This window comes from Polyodon spathula, chromosome 2, assembly GCF_017654505.1.
Source record: "Polyodon spathula isolate WHYD16114869_AA chromosome 2, ASM1765450v1, whole genome shotgun sequence".
Taxonomy (NCBI): Eukaryota; Metazoa; Chordata; class Actinopteri; order Acipenseriformes; family Polyodontidae; genus Polyodon; species Polyodon spathula.
This window is the reverse complement of record NC_054535.1, coordinates 101,760,056-101,778,084: the sequence shown is the minus strand read 5'-3', so window position 1 is coordinate 101,778,084 and position 18,029 is coordinate 101,760,056. Positions and strand designations below refer to the sequence as shown.

Genomic DNA, 18,029 nt, shown 5'->3' with positions numbered 1-18,029 from the left:
AAGTCTTACTTCAGAACTAGGAAAAACTATCCTTGAATTGCACAGTGTCTATGGTGACAACCTCCTTGTCTTCTCCCATTGATTTAAGACACAAAACTTGATTTGCTTCAGGTCCTGTGTGCTCAGTATAAGTGTTTCCTTTATGTAATTTATGTGTCAGAAATCTGTCTTCCAGACGGCCTGGGCCACACAGGGACTGGCTTCCCCAGCTTGTTAAAGTAATCCTTCAATTGCTTTGTCTTTATGACCTTTTCCTCCCACACAGCAAATGACTCGCTCATAATGACATTATAGACCTTCCCTCTTGCCTACTTGTTCATAGCAAGAAAACCTTGATCAGAAACGTATTTACTTGGACAACAGAGCCAAGGTGTACACAAGATGCATGTTGAGTCCGAGCTCCTCAATGGATTCCTCATTGACAGAATTATAGAAATAGGAAAGAAATAAAATAATGAACAATTTCAGATGCCTGACTTCAGGCAGTTATGGTTCAATTGATTTTGACATTGATTTAAGAGAAATATACAGGACCCACATAAATTATGAAAAGAACAAATGATTTCCAAGACTAGGGATCGATATTGTATTGCCCGTTTCTCCTCACTCGGACTCCTGTTTTACTAAATAGCTTGCTAGCTCTGAATAGAGAATCGTCTCCTCTTTCCAAATGGACAATAACATCCCCACCCCCATTCGCTCTATAAATCATTTTTTCTGTAATTAGTGTTGGTGCTGTGCATCAGCAATTTTTTTAAAATTAAAGATAAAGCAGTAGTTGAGAGAGAAATGTATTGGGTCCTGGATTGAGGTGGTATTGCATGCTACCATATACAGAAGCACTAGGTGTTGTATTATTTACATTGTATTGCATTGTATAGGGAGGGGCTGTAAGTAATGTACAGTCGTGCATGCTGTTGGTTTGTATTGCTTTATAAATAGTCTGGAGCCCCTCATGAAAATAATTTACAATTTATGAAGCTCATAGTAGATAAAAACAAAAGCTGTACATGTTTTATCTGTGGGTGCTTATTTATCTTAGTTTAATCCGTACAGAGTAACTCCATGCAGGTATTGCTGTTTCAGTAGAACTGCAGGCTGCAGTGATATTTGTTTTTATTCATGTTCAACACCGTTCTCTTTGGATAGGGGATCACAGTAGCTGCTCATGAGGTAACAATCCTTAAGAGAGGCACCGTGCAATGCCCAGGGAGAGATCTATCACAGCTGTGAATTGATAATGCTTCCTGATGAGAGGGACAGCAGTGGGTTACTGGTGCTGCCTTCCCCCTGAGGCATGCATCTGTAATAAAATAACCACTGTTTTAAAGCAGAATTATTCACATGAACTTGATTCAATGACCTATTACACATGATAGAATCAGGTTTTGTTATACTGTATTTAACTCTAGGTATCAAAGCCTGTGGTTTCATAATAAACGGGCATACAATACAGGAGAACTAAATGAAAGTACACACTTACAGTTAATCATTGTCAGTTTGGACTTGTATTATATAACACACATTAGAATAGTATCATTAGCAATGGAATATTTCTGCACCTCAACATAGCACAGACAGCTGCAGAACACGTTTCCCAGGTGCTGTAGTCTACCTCATGTGGTTTTTGGGAAACCTGCTGAAGAGCATGCATTCTGGAGATTATGAAAGGGGCATTTCAGCTCATGTGAACCTATTTGTGTGGAGGAGTTTTGTACCATTTGTGACTGATGATACAGAACCCCATGCAATGGAGAAAGAGGTTCCTGTGTGGTTATTGCCTCCAATAGTGGGAACTGGAAACGTGTCTGAAGTCTTCAAAAATACCATTTTGCTGTTTTGATCTCAATGTCGTTGATGGTAAATTATGTGAGTATGATGGTAAAGCTTGTTTCAAAGGCTTTCAAACAAAAAAAATACATGGATGAAATATATTGATGTACAGTAAGAGGTCAAGCAACCTGCTTTGGCCCATCTCACGTTCAACAGCTACTTCTGTCATGAAGCGGCTGCTTCCTTTATTCGCTGACATGCTTTCAACCAGTAACATGCTGTGACTCTGAACACACTGCTGAGGTGAAAATACCAAGGAAGCGCAAGGAAAATAGATTTCCAGCGAGTAAGGCTTTCAGTTGGAGAGCTTTCCTTAACTTAATGTAGTTCCAGATATTATGTATAAAATGAACATGCATGTTTGCCATGACGCATTTCTTTCAAAACTGCATGTTTCTGTTCATTACAAATACTTTAAATGATGCGTGCTTTTTGGAAAATAAGACTTCTTAACCAATGGATGCGTGATGCATTCAGCATGTACAGTTGTTGTATTCTCTGTGCATTCCCTATAATAGAATATGTAAGACCACACAGTCTGGATTCTGCAACATATCTCACGTGCTGTATTAGACTTAAGAGACAGATCATACTAAATCAGAAAGAACTGGGAATGTTAACATCACATACAGTACTTAAAAAAAAAAAAAATCAAAACCACTAAGATGTTCAAACAACACAGCATCCTTATTTAAAAAAAAAAACCCACAACATTTTATTGGAGGATGCTTGCTTAGGAATTGGAAGATATACTGTATATATGCTTTTTTTGGTTTGTTTTTTTGTTTTTCATAAGGTTGAGCTGTTTGTTTCAGGTATACAGTACTATAAATAAGTAAAGAAAATATATTTTGAAAATATCATTTAGAAGATTTTTATGCATTCACATTTGTTTTTTCACAGAAAAATCACAGGAGGCACTAAGACAACAATAAAAATACTCTACACAATACATCAAGTTTACGGGTTGAAAATATTTACCTGCCACAGGTCTGTCCCAGGATACAGAGCCTGCCCACATAAAATGGTCATTGTTTTAGGATCTTGAAACCAACTAAGGACCTAATCTCTTTCTTGTTAAATGACATTGAGTATACACTTCAAAATACAGTACAATAACTTCATAGCAGTTACATTGGACTCAACACTATAACAGCAATGTTCTCAGAACAATCAATACTCTGTTAAATGGCATTTCGGATAAGCAAGGTCATGTATACAATATATGTTATACTTGTCAAAGGATTTTATATTTATAGATTGAATAGTAACTGCTGTACATTTACCAGCTTTAGAACACCAGGCCCTAACCCTAAAATAAAGTTCTACATTCATATATATTTGTTGTTTAATCAGGCAGCAGCTTCCAGCAGTAATCGCACCAGCAAGCTGAGTTGTCTTAAATGAGATTATAATGGGAGATGATAAAGTTGAAACTACCAGGAGGCTGTATCGTTATGGAATTAACAATTAATCCCTATCTTGATTCTATCAAATAAGGTGTCAAACTTCTCTCAACTCCTGAAAAAGTTTTGGAGCTTCTCAAAAAAGTATTTGTGCGGTTTAAGGTCAATATGAATTTAGTTGTTTTGCAAATAATTATACAAACATTATCAAAGACAATAAACAACAAGTGTATACATATTAGACAACTCACATTTGGAAGAAGGAACACTAGTTAAAAAGAGTGCTAACCAGTACTTTGTCACCTCTTATTAGCTTTATTTACATTGCCACTGGTCTGCCGTTTTTGTGCCGAGAGTCTTTAAATTGTGTTTTTTATGTTAACTCAGGATCCGCACATATTTCACTGTAGATAAACTGCAATCACGCATGTCGCATGATTTGATTGCAGCGAGACCTTTATATTGAGTTCAATCCACAACATGTGAATCAATTAAGAACCCAGGAAGCATATGGGAGTTTTCATCTCTAGCATTGTCTAGCATCTGCATAGTTCAAATTAAAATAAAAACTATGAGCAAAGAACCAAAAGATCTTCAAAAGAAGAAAAAACTGAGACACAGTGACAATCCACTAATTAGAGTAAAGAATTTGATTTTTTTTAGAGCCCATGTGAGTTGTGACAGTAAGCTACCCCATTAAACATAATGTAAAATGAATGAACCTGCGGTGGAAATCAAAATAATGTATATCTTCACAGCACACCAGGAAAGACAGAGTAAGATCAGGGATTTATATTATTGGAAAATCATAAATATGACTTATTTTCTATACCACCACATTTGAATGTGTATTTTGTACAGAGATTTGGTACCTACACAGCTCCAGAGGTACAGTATCTTACGTACCACTTTCATTGACACAATCACCTAACTGTACTTCCGAAGAAATCACATAATGAAATCACGCCGTCCTGTAATTACATTCTGCAACAATGACTTTCACTTAATTGAATTGTGAGGCAGCGTAACTACATCCTGATTCAGGTAATTATAACCCCCGCGTCTGTGCATTCAAGCACACACTGGAACTACTGCTACGCAGCTACACACTTAGGTAATGATATAAGGATGCAGGTATAGCATTAGACAAGGTTAGAAAAACCCAATTGTCTACCAATGGCTCACATAAAAACCCGGGAGATATCTTTTTCTTTCAGGTGCGGTCGGAGTCTATTGTGAGGGAATTTTCATGTCCAGTAGGTATTTACTGTACTCTAAAACTCTGATATGCTAGTGAGTGTTAAAAATGCCTGCAAGGATGGCCTATCTGTCTTTACAAAGATTTAATAAACTGATTAATAAGAGCAAGCAATGCCTATCTTGTGGTGTATGTGGTAATTCTGAGTGGTTCTGAGTTCCGTTGTTCTGATACTAAGTTATCATTTTTCTCTAAATCTGCCTTTAGAGAAAAATGATTTTTGAAGCTGCTTCTTTTGATATTTGCTTAATATGAATTCAAATATAAATCAGCACGTGTGGCAGTTCCTGTTTTTTTAATGACCTCCCTTTTCTGCTGGTTCAGTAAACAGCATTACATTTCTAATTGGCAAATGTTTTGTATTGAAAAATGAAAAACAAGCCTTATCAAACTTTACCTCATGAAATTCACTTGATTTTAATACAAACAATCTACAAACAACTGTAGCCTTGTCAGGAACACAATGAAGTACTTTCTGTAAGTTACTGACAGCCAGTTTAGTTTTGTATTAGATTTCAAACATAATGGGCTACGAGCCAACTCCACACTCCAGATTCAGAACATTGAATCTGCTGTGTGACCCTACCTATGCAGCCCAATACTCTCTTTTGGTGATACTGTATATTAAATAACTAAAACTCAGAATTAATCCTGAATGGAGCTCTGGCAGGTGATTATTTTCAACACATGGACGCCTATTGGTTGTCTTGGGCTAGGATGTCAAAGAAGGCCTGCAGCAGTCTATCATCCCTGTACCTGTTGGGCTTGTTGTTGTAAAAAGCGTCGCTGTAATCGTTGTACAGGCTGTCCTCGGAGTCCTGCTGCTGGGAATACTTGTTTAGTTTGTCAAGCGCTTGGTAGAAGTTGTGATAGGGGATGCGGAACTGCTCTTTGTTATGGCTCTCGCTTTGGGCAGTCTTTTTGTTGAAGGCGTTCTGCAGCAGCCTCATCAGGGCTTCCGAAGGTGCCCTCTCCTCTGTCTTGGCATTGGCAGCTGTGTCCTCCCGGTGTTTCTCTTTCAAGGGCTCGCTGTCTTCTGTGGCATCCTCCTGAAGCCAAACAGAACCACCGTGGTTAGAGCCAGGCACGGCACATGAGAAAATAAGGAGCTGATTTGATCGAACTGTGTCTCAACCTGCACTTTTCCAAGATAAGCCACAGCTGGATTTTTGTAGAGCATTTTACAAGCCAGGAATCAAACTGGATTTCACCTATCAGTGGTTATCCTGGGATCACCACGTGGTTGATGCAATCTAGGGGGATTACCCTGGCATGAGTTATATATTGATCTAATCAATATGTGTGATTTCATCACAGTAATGTTAGAGCAAGAAAGGAAAAATCTATAGAAGCCATGTCAAACATTCCCATTGTTGTCCTTTAAAACATACCTGGGAGTCGCCCATTTTCTCCACTCCTCTCCTGTCATTCTGCACGGTGTTGTAAGGGGTGTAAACCCGTGGCTTCTCCATGTGATCCGGCTTCGTGGACGTCCCATGTAAGATCAGCTTCCAGTTCACAATCCTGCCCTCATTTTCCATTCTTCCTGACTTTGGGAAAGAAGGAAAAGGAATTGAATTTTACGCCTCTGCAGCTCTGCATTATCCTCGTTATCTGAAGCAAGGGCATTCATTTAAAAAGCGCCTGCTCTCACCACATCGGTAATGCTTAATGTCCAGGTCCCTGTAGGGTCCTCCCCCCAGGTGTGCACTGACATGAAGTCCCAGTTCTTGAAGCCATTGGAAGAGGTGTCCCTCTCCCTCTCTGCCAGCAGAACTGTGCTTGTACCTGGCAGAAGGAAAACAGATGCTTATGAGAGGGAGGCATATGCTTAAAGCCCATTGCATGACTACCGTCTTTACACTCAAACACTGAAAAACCCTTTAACTTCTGCCTCCCCCATCTACTTAAGCTAAAGGCAGATTTATAGAACATGTTGACCTCAATTTTGGATCAACAGAACCCAGCAAACACCCTTACATAGTAAGTGAAAACATTAAAGAAATATTTGAAATAATGTATTCTTTACTTTTTGTGGCAATGCTCGTTTTGTGCATTAAGCTTGACTAGTCAGTAGAGGGCACCTTCAACTCCACAACTGAAGCTTAATGAAGTGTTCAATAATAAATCATTCGAATAACCCATTTACCCCTGGAATTGTCTATTAAAGACACCTCCAGAGTGCTCCCTGCACCGGCTTTGACAATGCACGCTGGTCTAATAAAAACTCCTGCAACTAACACATAGTGTCATCCATCTACATGCAGTAGATTTGTAAGATTGATGGCATTATATTACTTGCCATCAATCTCACCAAAAAAGAGAGGACGGAGCTCCATGTGACATTCCAGGATTTGGATAATGCATATGGTTCAGTGCCACATGAACTTCTTTGGGCAGCATTTGATTTTTTCAACGTACCGATGACAATAATAAATTTAGTGAAAGCCTACTTTGTAGATTTGCAATTTAGTTTTTCAACTTCATAATTCAGTACTAGATGGCAATGCCTAGAAGTTGGAATAATGACAGGAAGTATCATTTCTCCACTGGCTTTTACCATGGCAATGGAAGTAATTATAAGGCCATCAAAATGGGTAGTGGGAGGAGAGCGCTTGGCTTCTGGAATGTGACTACCACCAATTTGAGCATACATGGATGACATGACAACGACGACTACAACAGTAGCCTGCACTAATCGGTTATTGGACAAACTAACCAATAAAACTGAATGGGCACGTATGCAATTCAAGCCCAATAAATCAAGGAGCATTTCTATAATTAGATGTAAAGTAGTAGATAAAAGGTTCTACATTAACGATGAGGCAATACCAAATGTGTATGAGAAGCCAATGAAAAGTCAAGGGAGATGGTATGATGGAGATCTAAAGGACACAGTTTGTGTGGGAGAAGTTAGACAACAAGCAGTGGAAGGGTTGAAGAGCATAAACAGCAACACTTTACCAGGCAAACTGAAACTCTGGTGCTTTCAGTTTGGTCTACTGCGAAGACTGCTGTGGCCACTGACTATGTACGAGGTTTCCTTGACAACAGTTGAGAAGCTGGAAGCTTTAATCAGGTCATATGTCAGGAAATGTTTGGGAGTTCCACACTGCCTCAGCAGAGTGGGACTTTATGGTAAAGGAATACTGCAGCTACCAATCTCTGCTCTAACCAAATGCATAAGGGAGGCAGCACCTGTGTTGAAAACTGGAAGAAAATGGACGGCAAAGAAAGCTGTGGAAGATGCTAAGGCTGCCCTTTGAATCGGAGATATTATGGGGCAAGTTCAGCATGGAAAAGGAGGTTTTGGTCTCAGTTCAGCTTCTCCTACATGGCATAAGGCAACCCCGGATCAACGGAGGAAGCTGGTCGTCAATGAGGTGCAAAAGCAGGAGGAGAGGATCAGGTGTGTAAAGGCCATTTCCCAGGCCAAACAGGGAGAATGGATGAGATGGGAGAGTATGGAAGAACACAAGATCAGCTAGCAAGACCTATGGACAACGGAACAGAGCAGGATCAGTTTCCTCATCAGATCAGCATATGATGTTCTCCCATCACCACAGAACCTAAACCTCTGGGTGGGTGAGGATCCCTCATGTCCTTTGTGTTCATCACCTGCAACATTAAGGCACACTTTGACAGGATGTAAGGTGGGTCTTAGCCAAGGATGGTTTACTTGGCGCCATGACCAGGTGCTGCAATTTTTGGCCTTGGCATTGGAAGACAAGCACAGCGTGACCAATAAGTTGCTACCAGTTCCATCAAAGCATTACACACAAAAGACAATATTCCTCCGTCCAGGAAAGCAACCACCAAGAAAAGGTGTTAAAACCAAGCCTCGCTCAGGACAACTGGAAGCTGCTAGAGACTGGAAGATGCTGGCAGATGTTGGTGAACGGCTTATTCCACCTGAGATTGCCACCACTAACCTTCGACCAGACATTGTCTTGTGGTCTGGATCAGCATGCCTTGTTCATCTGGTAGAGTTAACAGTGCCATGGGAAAATGCTGTGGATGAGACGTATGACAGGATGAAACTTCGGTATGCTCAACTAGCTGCTGAAGTGGAACAGCGAGTATGGAGAGTCCGAGTTTACCCAGTGGAGGTGGGTTGTCCAGTATTTGTGGCACACTCTACAACCCGGTTTCTCAAAGATGTCTGGTTCAGTGGCCAAGAGCTGCGTTGCACAGTGAAGAACTTATCTGAAGCAGCAGAAAGGAGCAGCAACTGGCTGTGGTTGAGACGGAAAGATTCTGGATGGGGATCTCAAGCACAACAGAAAGAAAGCAACGCTCATGTACAGGTAAGTAAGTTGGCCTGGGCTGAGTGGGTGGTGGAGAGGGGTGCTGCTTGGACGCCAGAATTACTGTTGAGCCCTCTTGAGGTGTCAGACTAGTCAACGAAACACAGAGGATGGAAGGTGCCGACTTGAAGACCACAGAGATGTACCCTACTTAGCTCAATCCAGACGGTTGTCATGCTGATGCGTTGGGGAGACCGCACTGGGTTGATCCCCAGAGCCAGCATCGCAGCCGTTGTGTGTGCTGATGCTCTGGGGAGGCAAAATGAGCTGATCCCTGGAGCCAGCATTACACTTCAGCAATCAACACCAGACAGAAGGATATCTACATCATCAGATGGAAAACAACGCAAATGGATGGAGATGCAGATGGATCACATTAGTTTACTGCAAAGCTATGTCTTAGTTGGTGCTTATCTTGGCGAGAGCCGAGTTCAAATCAGAATAAAGTTCAACATCTACTCTCATGTAATGGAAATCTTGGATACTTGGGGGGGTGGGCAGTATGTCAAACTTGTTGAAGGCTAATGGCTTAACCAGCAAACTTATGTCCTGTCCACACTACTTAACTAGATCTCGAACCATACTCAAAAACATTATATTAATCCAGCTCGAAGCGTCCACACCAAAGTACCATTTCGTGTTTAGTCAGGCTTACTGCATACAACCACTATTAAAATAGTCCGGTAACAGTCCTAGCAGTGCAATGGACTGTGGGACTTAATGTGCAGTTATCCCACCATACGCTATCTGTTTACAACCTTGCAAATACGGAGCACGTGCCCACAGAAGACATAGGGCTTCTTGGCATGAACGTTGTTTCTTAAAAACACAAGGTACATTTTATCATAATGTGTACGTTTTGTTTTGAACTCTGAAGTTCTCCTTGACCGATTTCATCACTCCAGATATCAATGTGCCTTGAATTAAGCATCTGATCACGTCATTCCACGATCCAACATTTTACAACAAGCCTCAGAAATTGTATAGGGTACAGCAGTATTGAGAGTCGTTCTCAACTCCTTCAGATGCCTGTTCTGAAGACTGTATTTGTAATGTTCATGCGCCAATTCATATCAGATATTGGAAAATGCACAAAAAATTTGGTATTACAGCGTCCACACTTCTGACAAACTACACTAACTGATGTGATGTAATTTAGAACCGGACTCGAGACTAACCCTGAGGTGGTCTTGAGTCTGGTATTAAACGTTGTGTAGTGTAGACACAAACCACATTTAGTACTTTTAAGGCAACTAATTATTTAAAGGCAACTAATATGGTTTAAAGGCATAGTGTGGACACAGCCATAAACAAGGTTATTGAATGTATTAATGCATTATGTAGCAACCATCACCATGGCAACAGAGCAATGCCCATTACCTGAAGGGGATGTCAGAGTAATTCGAAGGTCTCCTCTCCGAGTGTATTCAATGCTGGACTCTAGCTGAACATGCTCCAGGGATTTAATGACATTTTCTTGGCCAGCACAACCTTTCGTGGGGATTTCGATGATGACTTCGCCAGCAGCTTTCAAAGTCCTGCAAAATAAATAAATAAATAAATAAATAAACATATTATGACAAAAGACGCTTAAAGCATTTGGGTTAATCTCTTCCTGTGAATGTCCAGATTTCCTCAGGATTCAAGTTAGAAGCCATGTGGTGATAATTCAAAAAGGTTTAAGATGCATTTTAGCCATGAAGTATGTTACATATTACAAATGGGCATTGTGTCAAGAGGTAGGGCATTGAGACACACGCACACACACACACACACACACACACACACACAAACATAAAAGATCTTTTAGTAGCAACTGTTGCAAGAGTCAATCAGTCAACAAATACCTTTTCTGTACTACTTACAATTAACATCCATTAACGTCATTGACAATCACATTCTTTTAAGTACAGTAAAACTTTAATTATCTGTACCCTGATTATCCAAGCACCTCTGTTATCTGAACAGCTTGTTAACCTGTCCTGGTATCCACAGGTATTGCAATTAGTTATAATAATGTAAGTTTTACTCTAATGTATAGAGGACCTCTGAGCAGTTATTACTGACTGAGAGCCTGTATTGGACGTCAGCTGCTTCAGTGGCTAGTTAATGAATAATCTAGTAGAATTGCAATCGAAATGTTAACAGGTTCTGGTGTCAATGTGGCCAAGGCTGTATTTTTTTCACGGTAAAAAATTGCGTATTTTACATAACACTGCGCTCTAAAAATAGATATTTCACGATTAAACAGAACATTTATTAAAACTGAAAAAAATTGCGTGTCAGATTAAAAATCAAATGTTTCTCTTTACACGTGTTATACAGCATGTGTTCTCAAACACTGACTTGAACAACAGTAAATGCTAAATTCCAGAATATGTTATTTTTAGTTCACCTTTTTATGACTTTCTATTTTCAATAATTTATAAAACTTATAAAAACGTGCCAGAGGGGCAGGCATGCAAGGGGACAGACTGCTGGAGGGTGACAGACTGAAAACACTTAAAATGTGCACAAACATCATTAAATAAATTTAAAAAAAGTCACCCGCCACGTGAAATGTCCTCTTCTTGTCTTGGACAGAGTGATCTTTAACAAAAATACTTCTGATCTGTAATTCAGCTGGTGTCTTTTTTTGCTGAAGATATTTTAAAGAAACCATGCAGCTTTATGCCAGGCTCCTAAATGAGACAGGTAGTGTATAATCCTGTAATCCACGATAGCCATGAAAACAATAGAACCTTAGTTATGGCTATGCAAAACGTGTTCTGGTTGTCTAGGAACATGTCTTAGTCCACATGAACACAGGAAACTGTCACCCAAGTCAATCCGTCTGTGTTCAAAAGTGTACAATTCCATATCCTAGCTGTACCAAAACAGAACAGAATTCTGCAAAAATAACAACCCATTTATAATGGAAAAAACATGGACAGGAATATTACACCACATAACAAACAGAACATCAAAAAATTATTATATTTATTCTGTAGAGAAGCTTTTTCCTCAAAAACAACTTCTCAACTTTTTCTCAATAAACCCGCTTCTTGTTTAAAGGTACATGTTTGGGGTTAATCCATAAAAACTATTAAACAGATGGCTGGAAATGAAATCTATTTTTGTATATTGAATTACTAAACAAACCAGTGGGTCTCTTGGAAATAAACCAATGCAAACAAACGTAGTGACATTAATGATCACACTTTAATTATTGAATTATTAATTTCTGACCTACCAAGCGCTCTGGGCAACAGTGGTTGGTAAATACTGTACCAGTCAGTTAGTGATGGGAGTGAGGTTCTTATTTAGGCTGGGTTTGCAGCATACAGTAACTACAAGGGTGGTATCAATTTGCAAGCAAAACTACTGTTGCAATAAGCTTCATTTTCTATATAACATTTACTTTGTATAACTTGTGTGTACATGTTTGAAAGCACATTGTTACAATTATTAATGTGTAATCCTCTGCTTTGTAGATCCAGTTTGGGGTGGTCCTGTGTGCTGAGAATGTGTTTGCATTTGGGGGGAGGGAGTTAGGTATGTGTAGCCTGCAGGCTGTGGAAAAGAACAGTCATGTCAGCCCCTGAAGGTAACCACACCCAAACAGCATCCACACCCAAACAGCATAACACTCAAACAGCATCCACATCCAAACAGCATCCGCACCCAAACAGCATCCGCACCCAAACAGCATCCGCACTCAAACAGCATCCGCACCCAAACAGCATCCGCACTCAAACAGCATCCGCACTCAAACAGCATCCGCACCCAAACAGCATCCGCACCCAAACAGCATCCGCACCCAAACAGCATCCGCACTCAAACAGCATCCGCACCCAAACAGCATAACACCCAAACAGCATCCGCACCCAAACAGCATCCGCACCCAAACAGCATCCGCACCCAAACAGCATCCGCACCCAAACAGCATCCGCACTCAAACAGCATCCGCACCCAAACAGCATCCGCACCCAAACAGCATCCGCACCCAAACAGCATCCGCACCCAAACAGCATCCGCACCCAAACAGCATCCGCACCCAAACAGCATCCGCACTCAAACAGCATCCGCACCCAAACAGCATAACACTCAAACAGCATCCGCACTCAAACAGCATCCGCACTCAAACAGCATCCGCACTCAAACAGCATCCGCACCCAAACAGCATCCGCACCCAAACAGCATCCGCACCCAAACAGCATCCGCACCCAAACAGCATCCGCACCCAAACAGCATCCGCACCCAAACAGCATCCGCACCCAAACAGCATCCGCACCCAAACAGCATCCGCACCCAAACAGCATCCGCACCCAAACAGCATCCGCACCCAAACAGCATCCGCACCCAAACAGCATCCGCACCCAAACAGCATCCGCACCCAAACAGCATCCGCACCCAAACAGCATCCGCACCCAAACAGCATAACACTCAAACAGCATCCGCACTCAAACAGCATCCGCACTCAAACAGCATCCGCACTCAAACAGCATCCGCACCCAAACAGCATCCGCACTCAAACAGCATCCGCACCCAAACAGCATCCGCACCCAAACAGCATAACCTCAAACAGCACTCAAACAGCATCCGCACCCAAACAGCATCCGCACCCAAACAGCATCCGCACCCAAACAGCATCCGCACCCAAACAGCATCCGCACCCAAACAGCATCCACACTCCAAACAGCATCCACACCCAAACAGCATCCACACCCAAACAGCATCCACACTCAAACAGCATCCGCACCCAAACAGCATCCACACTCAAACAGCATCCACACCCAAACAGCATCCACACCCAAACAGCATCCACACTCAAACAGCATCCACACTCAAACAGCATCCACACTCAAACAGCATCCGCACCCAAACAGCATCCGCACCCAAACAGCATCCGCACTCAAACAGCATCCGCACTCAAACAGCATCCGCACTCAAACAGCATCCGCACTCAAACAGCATCCGCACTCAAACAGCATAACACTCAAACAGCATCCGCACCCAAACAGCATCCGCACTCAAACAGCATCCGCACCCAAACAGCATAACACTCAAACAGCATCCGCACTCAAACAGCATCCGCACCCAAACAGCATCCACACTCAAACTGCATCCGCATTCAAACTGCATCTACACTCATAGCAAGCATAGCAATCTGGGACTGAGCCTATACAAGTCAGGAGTAGAGATTAGTTAATTGCGTTTTCTTACAACTGAAAGAATCATTTTAATATGGCAGAGGGGTTATCCAGACATGAGAAATATTACTTTCATTCTAAGTAACACCAGCACAAAGTGGGTGGGTCCTATCCATATCAGTCCTGACCTCAAGGAGCATCCTTGCAATCCAGTCCTAGGTCAAAGAATGCTAAATGACTTATGCCATGGCTTTAATGAAGTGACCTGTCTGCTGAGGTATAATCTATTCCACATGACCCGAGCTGGATTAGAACCTGTAAAAGTGACTCAGTTTCAAATAACTGACTACGCCAAATGGCCACGGCTTATTCCTCTTAGACAGAGAGAAGGGTCTGCTAAATACTGTACTACTGTTTCTAGCTTTTAAATCTTTCTCCCCTATCTCTGTGAGGAGGGATTTTATCTGAGAAGAGCACATTTAGGAACACTGGCATGGCATTCCAAGTACACCAACATTCCACAAAAAAAGAAAGTATTCAAATGCACAATCAGTAACATTTTGCACTGAGGATTGATCCACCCTGCAAAACCCTTTCTTCCTGTTAGGAGTACCCAGATGTGTTTTAAACGCTGGATTTGGGGTGAATCCTTCAGGAGGAACAGTGTTAATGGATATTGGGAACTTCATTTGTTTACTTGTTGATGAGCCCCAGAATGTCCATGATTTCTAATGACAATCCCAAAATCCATTTTTGACCAGAGATTGTCTACCCTGTGCAATAGATGTCTCTCACACCCTACACTCCAACGTGTACTGGGTCCCAGATTGGTAGTGTATATGCAATATGTTTATGCAGACACTGTGCTAAGCATGGACAGTCAACAAATCAATTAAAATACAAACTACAAACTAAGAGGGACTTACCTGGGTTCAAAGGTCTCATCTTTGACTATGCACTGCTTCTTCTCTGGCACGTGCTTCCAGACTTCGGGGTCAGCCAGGTCGACCAGCGCTTTAGCATTGAGAAGGCCGAACCCAAACCTGCTGTTGACCATTAGCCCCGCCCCGTTCTTCTTCCAGCCTTGATTGCTGGATAGAGGGTCGTACTCCGAGGTCCAGACCACCAAGTGCTGCAGATCCCTCCAGGTGAGACTGGGGCTGTCAGGCAAACAGAGTGGGTTATGTTGGGTCAGGCAAGGAAGCACCTTCACCGCTTGCCTCGAACGGTGCAGTTTAACAGGTAGGCATGCTATACCCGTAATATTAAAATATTACTGACTGGAATTACTTTGTAATGTATTTGTGTATTTGGCCATGTAGTTTAAAATAAGGGCTAATTGGGATCTGTAAAACCAGATAATGAAGTTTTAGATAGCCTTGAAAGCTACAAGAGTCTTACTTTTGTTCGAGAGCGAGGGCGAAAATCCCTGCAGCCAATGGTGCCGAGGCAGAGGTCCCGGTGTGGGTCTCAGTGCATTCATTGTGAAGATCTGCACTGGTCTGGAAATACATAATGGCAGAGTATGCATTTAGAAGAACTGCAAACTGTGGACTCAGTACAGCAGTTTAAGGACCACTGCAACCCAATGCTACACAAATATAATAGTGCTCTCATAAGGCAAGCTCTTACTGTGTAAACCAGGCTTGAGCAATGACTGTGGAATTGACTGAAGAGTGAATTTCAAACAGAGCAGAGAACTGGAATGTGACTCACAATCCTCTGATCAGTGTAGTCCCCACTGCTGTAGGCTGTAGCCAGCGTTGAGGAGCACTTCTCTGCATACCAGGGAGACAGGCCCTGCTGTGAAGCACTGCTGATGGAGATGGTGTAGAGGCTGTCTGTGTAGCCGTCACAGTCACAGTTGTCCCCCTGACGGCCCCCGTTCCCGGACGCCCACACAAAGATGGAGCCTTTTCCACCACGGCCCTACAGAATAACAAACAGAGAAATGTTTATTTACAAAAGTACACACAACCCCTTCGAAACCCACTTACCTGCAAAGTAACCCTCAGTCAGGTATATTTCCTTTTTATTGCAAAATATGTTTCATGCACAGTATGTATAGTAGATTGCTCAAGTGTTAACTCTGAATCTCAGACAAGGGAGTCTACAAGAAACTAGGAAATTAAGAAATGCTGGGAATGAGAAAAGGAGTTTCAGAACCCCCTGGCTCGTTCCCTCATAGCTCATCCCTTCCTTGCACTCCATTCGCCCTAACTTAGTGAATATACTTTTATAGTTTAACCTCACTTTAAATCACAGAATACTTTAAATGGAACCACAGACCATTTTCATAGAGAAATATCATGTTCTATCATGCACTAGAGGACAATGTAATAACCAGAGTATTTATGCAACCCTGCATTTCTGCTGAACATCTGGCTGGATCCATGTGCCGTGAGAGAGAACACAAACACAACCAATGAACTCCATGAACACCTAGACCCAGAACAATGAACAGCCCTCATCCCAAAAGGAATTTCAAATAATTAAGAAAATACAGATGACATGGATAAAGTGTTGCAATCCAGTAATCATTGAATCCAGTTTCCCACTAACCTTCTGAATGCCATACTCAAAGGCCTTCTGTGCGAGCCGCCCAGGCCCCTCCACAGTTTTGCCGTCATCGTTGGGCCCCCAGCTGGCACTGTAGATGTCCACATGATCTGGGTGGAACCCAATGGAGCTGGCCTCAATGGCGTCTGTCACTATCCCGTCCAGCATCCTAATCCCTGATTGAAACACCATGAACTTGGTGAGGGACTCAAATAAGCCACAGGTCATTTATGTAACATATGCATTCAACATTTTGAAACGTCTGTGTGGGACACTGGATGAAAGGACATAAGGCATGCAAACCATGACGTTTGTGCACATTTTAAGTGTTTTCAGTCTGTCACCCTCCAACAGTCTGTCCCCTTGCATGCCTGCCCCTCTGGCACGTTAAATAAAATTCTTAACAAACACCCTTGCTGTCAATTTGTCATTAGGGGCTCTTCAGTATAGGAAGAAGAATCAATTGTCAATCTTGGCTACAGAAGACCATAAAACAAACCATTTTAACTTTTTTTCCTGGAATCCAGCAAAATAAAATAATGACTCATTTTACATTGAAACCATTTAGTGAAATGAAATGACCAGATACCGTAACATTTAAAAAAACTGTCCTGGTTATAGAAGGTAACAATAGACACCCCGTATAGTGTAGGCAAGCTATGATTTTCATTTCTTACGTAACTATTTCTGCACTACTTTCGTATATATCCCAGAAAAAGAGAAAAAAAAAAATTGCTAGTAAGTAATTTAACAGGAAAAGGAAAAAATGAAACAGGCATAATTACGGAAAGTCTGGATATGCAGAGATTGTCTGGCCTTAAATTAAACAAGACACGCCTTATCATTATAGCCCAGTGGAAAATATGGCCCATTATCACTAATATTATTAATGTACTGTGGACCTTTCACTGTGTTTTTTTATTGCTTGGTGATTAAACCCTGACTCTTTGCTGAAGCTGTGCTCAGTACACAGTGGCTGGGAGCTTACAGCAGGTGTTAAGCTCATTGGACCTAATGATCCAGGGACAGAATTGAGCCACTTTCAGCCAGACAGCTTTCTCCAAATGGCTCTGCTGCTCTGAATTTCCCCATTAAAATAAGCAGCTTGCCTGCCAGGAAACGCCAATACCCCAGCAGCAAGAGTAAACACAGCACGCTTTGTGAGCACGGAAAAGGCTGTCTTATTAATTCATTATTGCACTAGGGTACAGCATACGTCTAGAGATGACTGTTAACCACATTAAGATACTGCTTAGTAAAACTGCTCAGGTCATTTGCTGGGAATGCTTGGATTTCTAGCTATCACGTTCTATACTGGCTTGAATAGTGTCTCTCTAGCTCTCTCTAAGCTGACACACACTGTAGTGTTAGTGAAAATGCACTGTGTGCACATGGGGTCAGGGTTAGTCTCACAGCCAAACATCAATGTGACGATCTCAGATGATCCTACCTCTCATAGACTGTGCTGATATCATTTCTGTCATTGCCTCTGGTACTACCCTGGCTAAGCTCCAGTTGATATAACGTTCCTTCC

At 41.8% G+C, this 18,029-nt stretch overlaps 1 protein-coding gene across 1 annotated transcript in view; it reads right to left on the bottom strand.

Moving 5' to 3' along the window:
- Window positions 1-1,171: 1,171 nt before the first annotated feature.
- Window positions 1,172-18,029, bottom strand: part of LOC121305806 (neuroendocrine convertase 1-like) — a 37,978-nt gene continuing 21,120 nt past the window's right edge. Inside the window, exons 7-14 of the mRNA XM_041237500.1 lie at window positions 16,499-16,671; window positions 15,653-15,865; window positions 15,338-15,438; window positions 14,863-15,096; window positions 10,185-10,342; window positions 6,152-6,285; window positions 5,889-6,047; window positions 1,172-5,546 (exon numbers count right to left, since the gene is read on the bottom strand). Of these exons, the coding sequence (XP_041093434.1) occupies window positions 5,193-5,546; window positions 5,889-6,047; window positions 6,152-6,285; window positions 10,185-10,342; window positions 14,863-15,096; window positions 15,338-15,438; window positions 15,653-15,865; window positions 16,499-16,671 (1,526 nt within the window). The 3' untranslated portion in view covers window positions 1,172-5,192. The remainder of the gene's footprint in view (window positions 5,547-5,888; window positions 6,048-6,151; window positions 6,286-10,184; window positions 10,343-14,862; window positions 15,097-15,337; window positions 15,439-15,652; window positions 15,866-16,498; window positions 16,672-18,029) is intronic.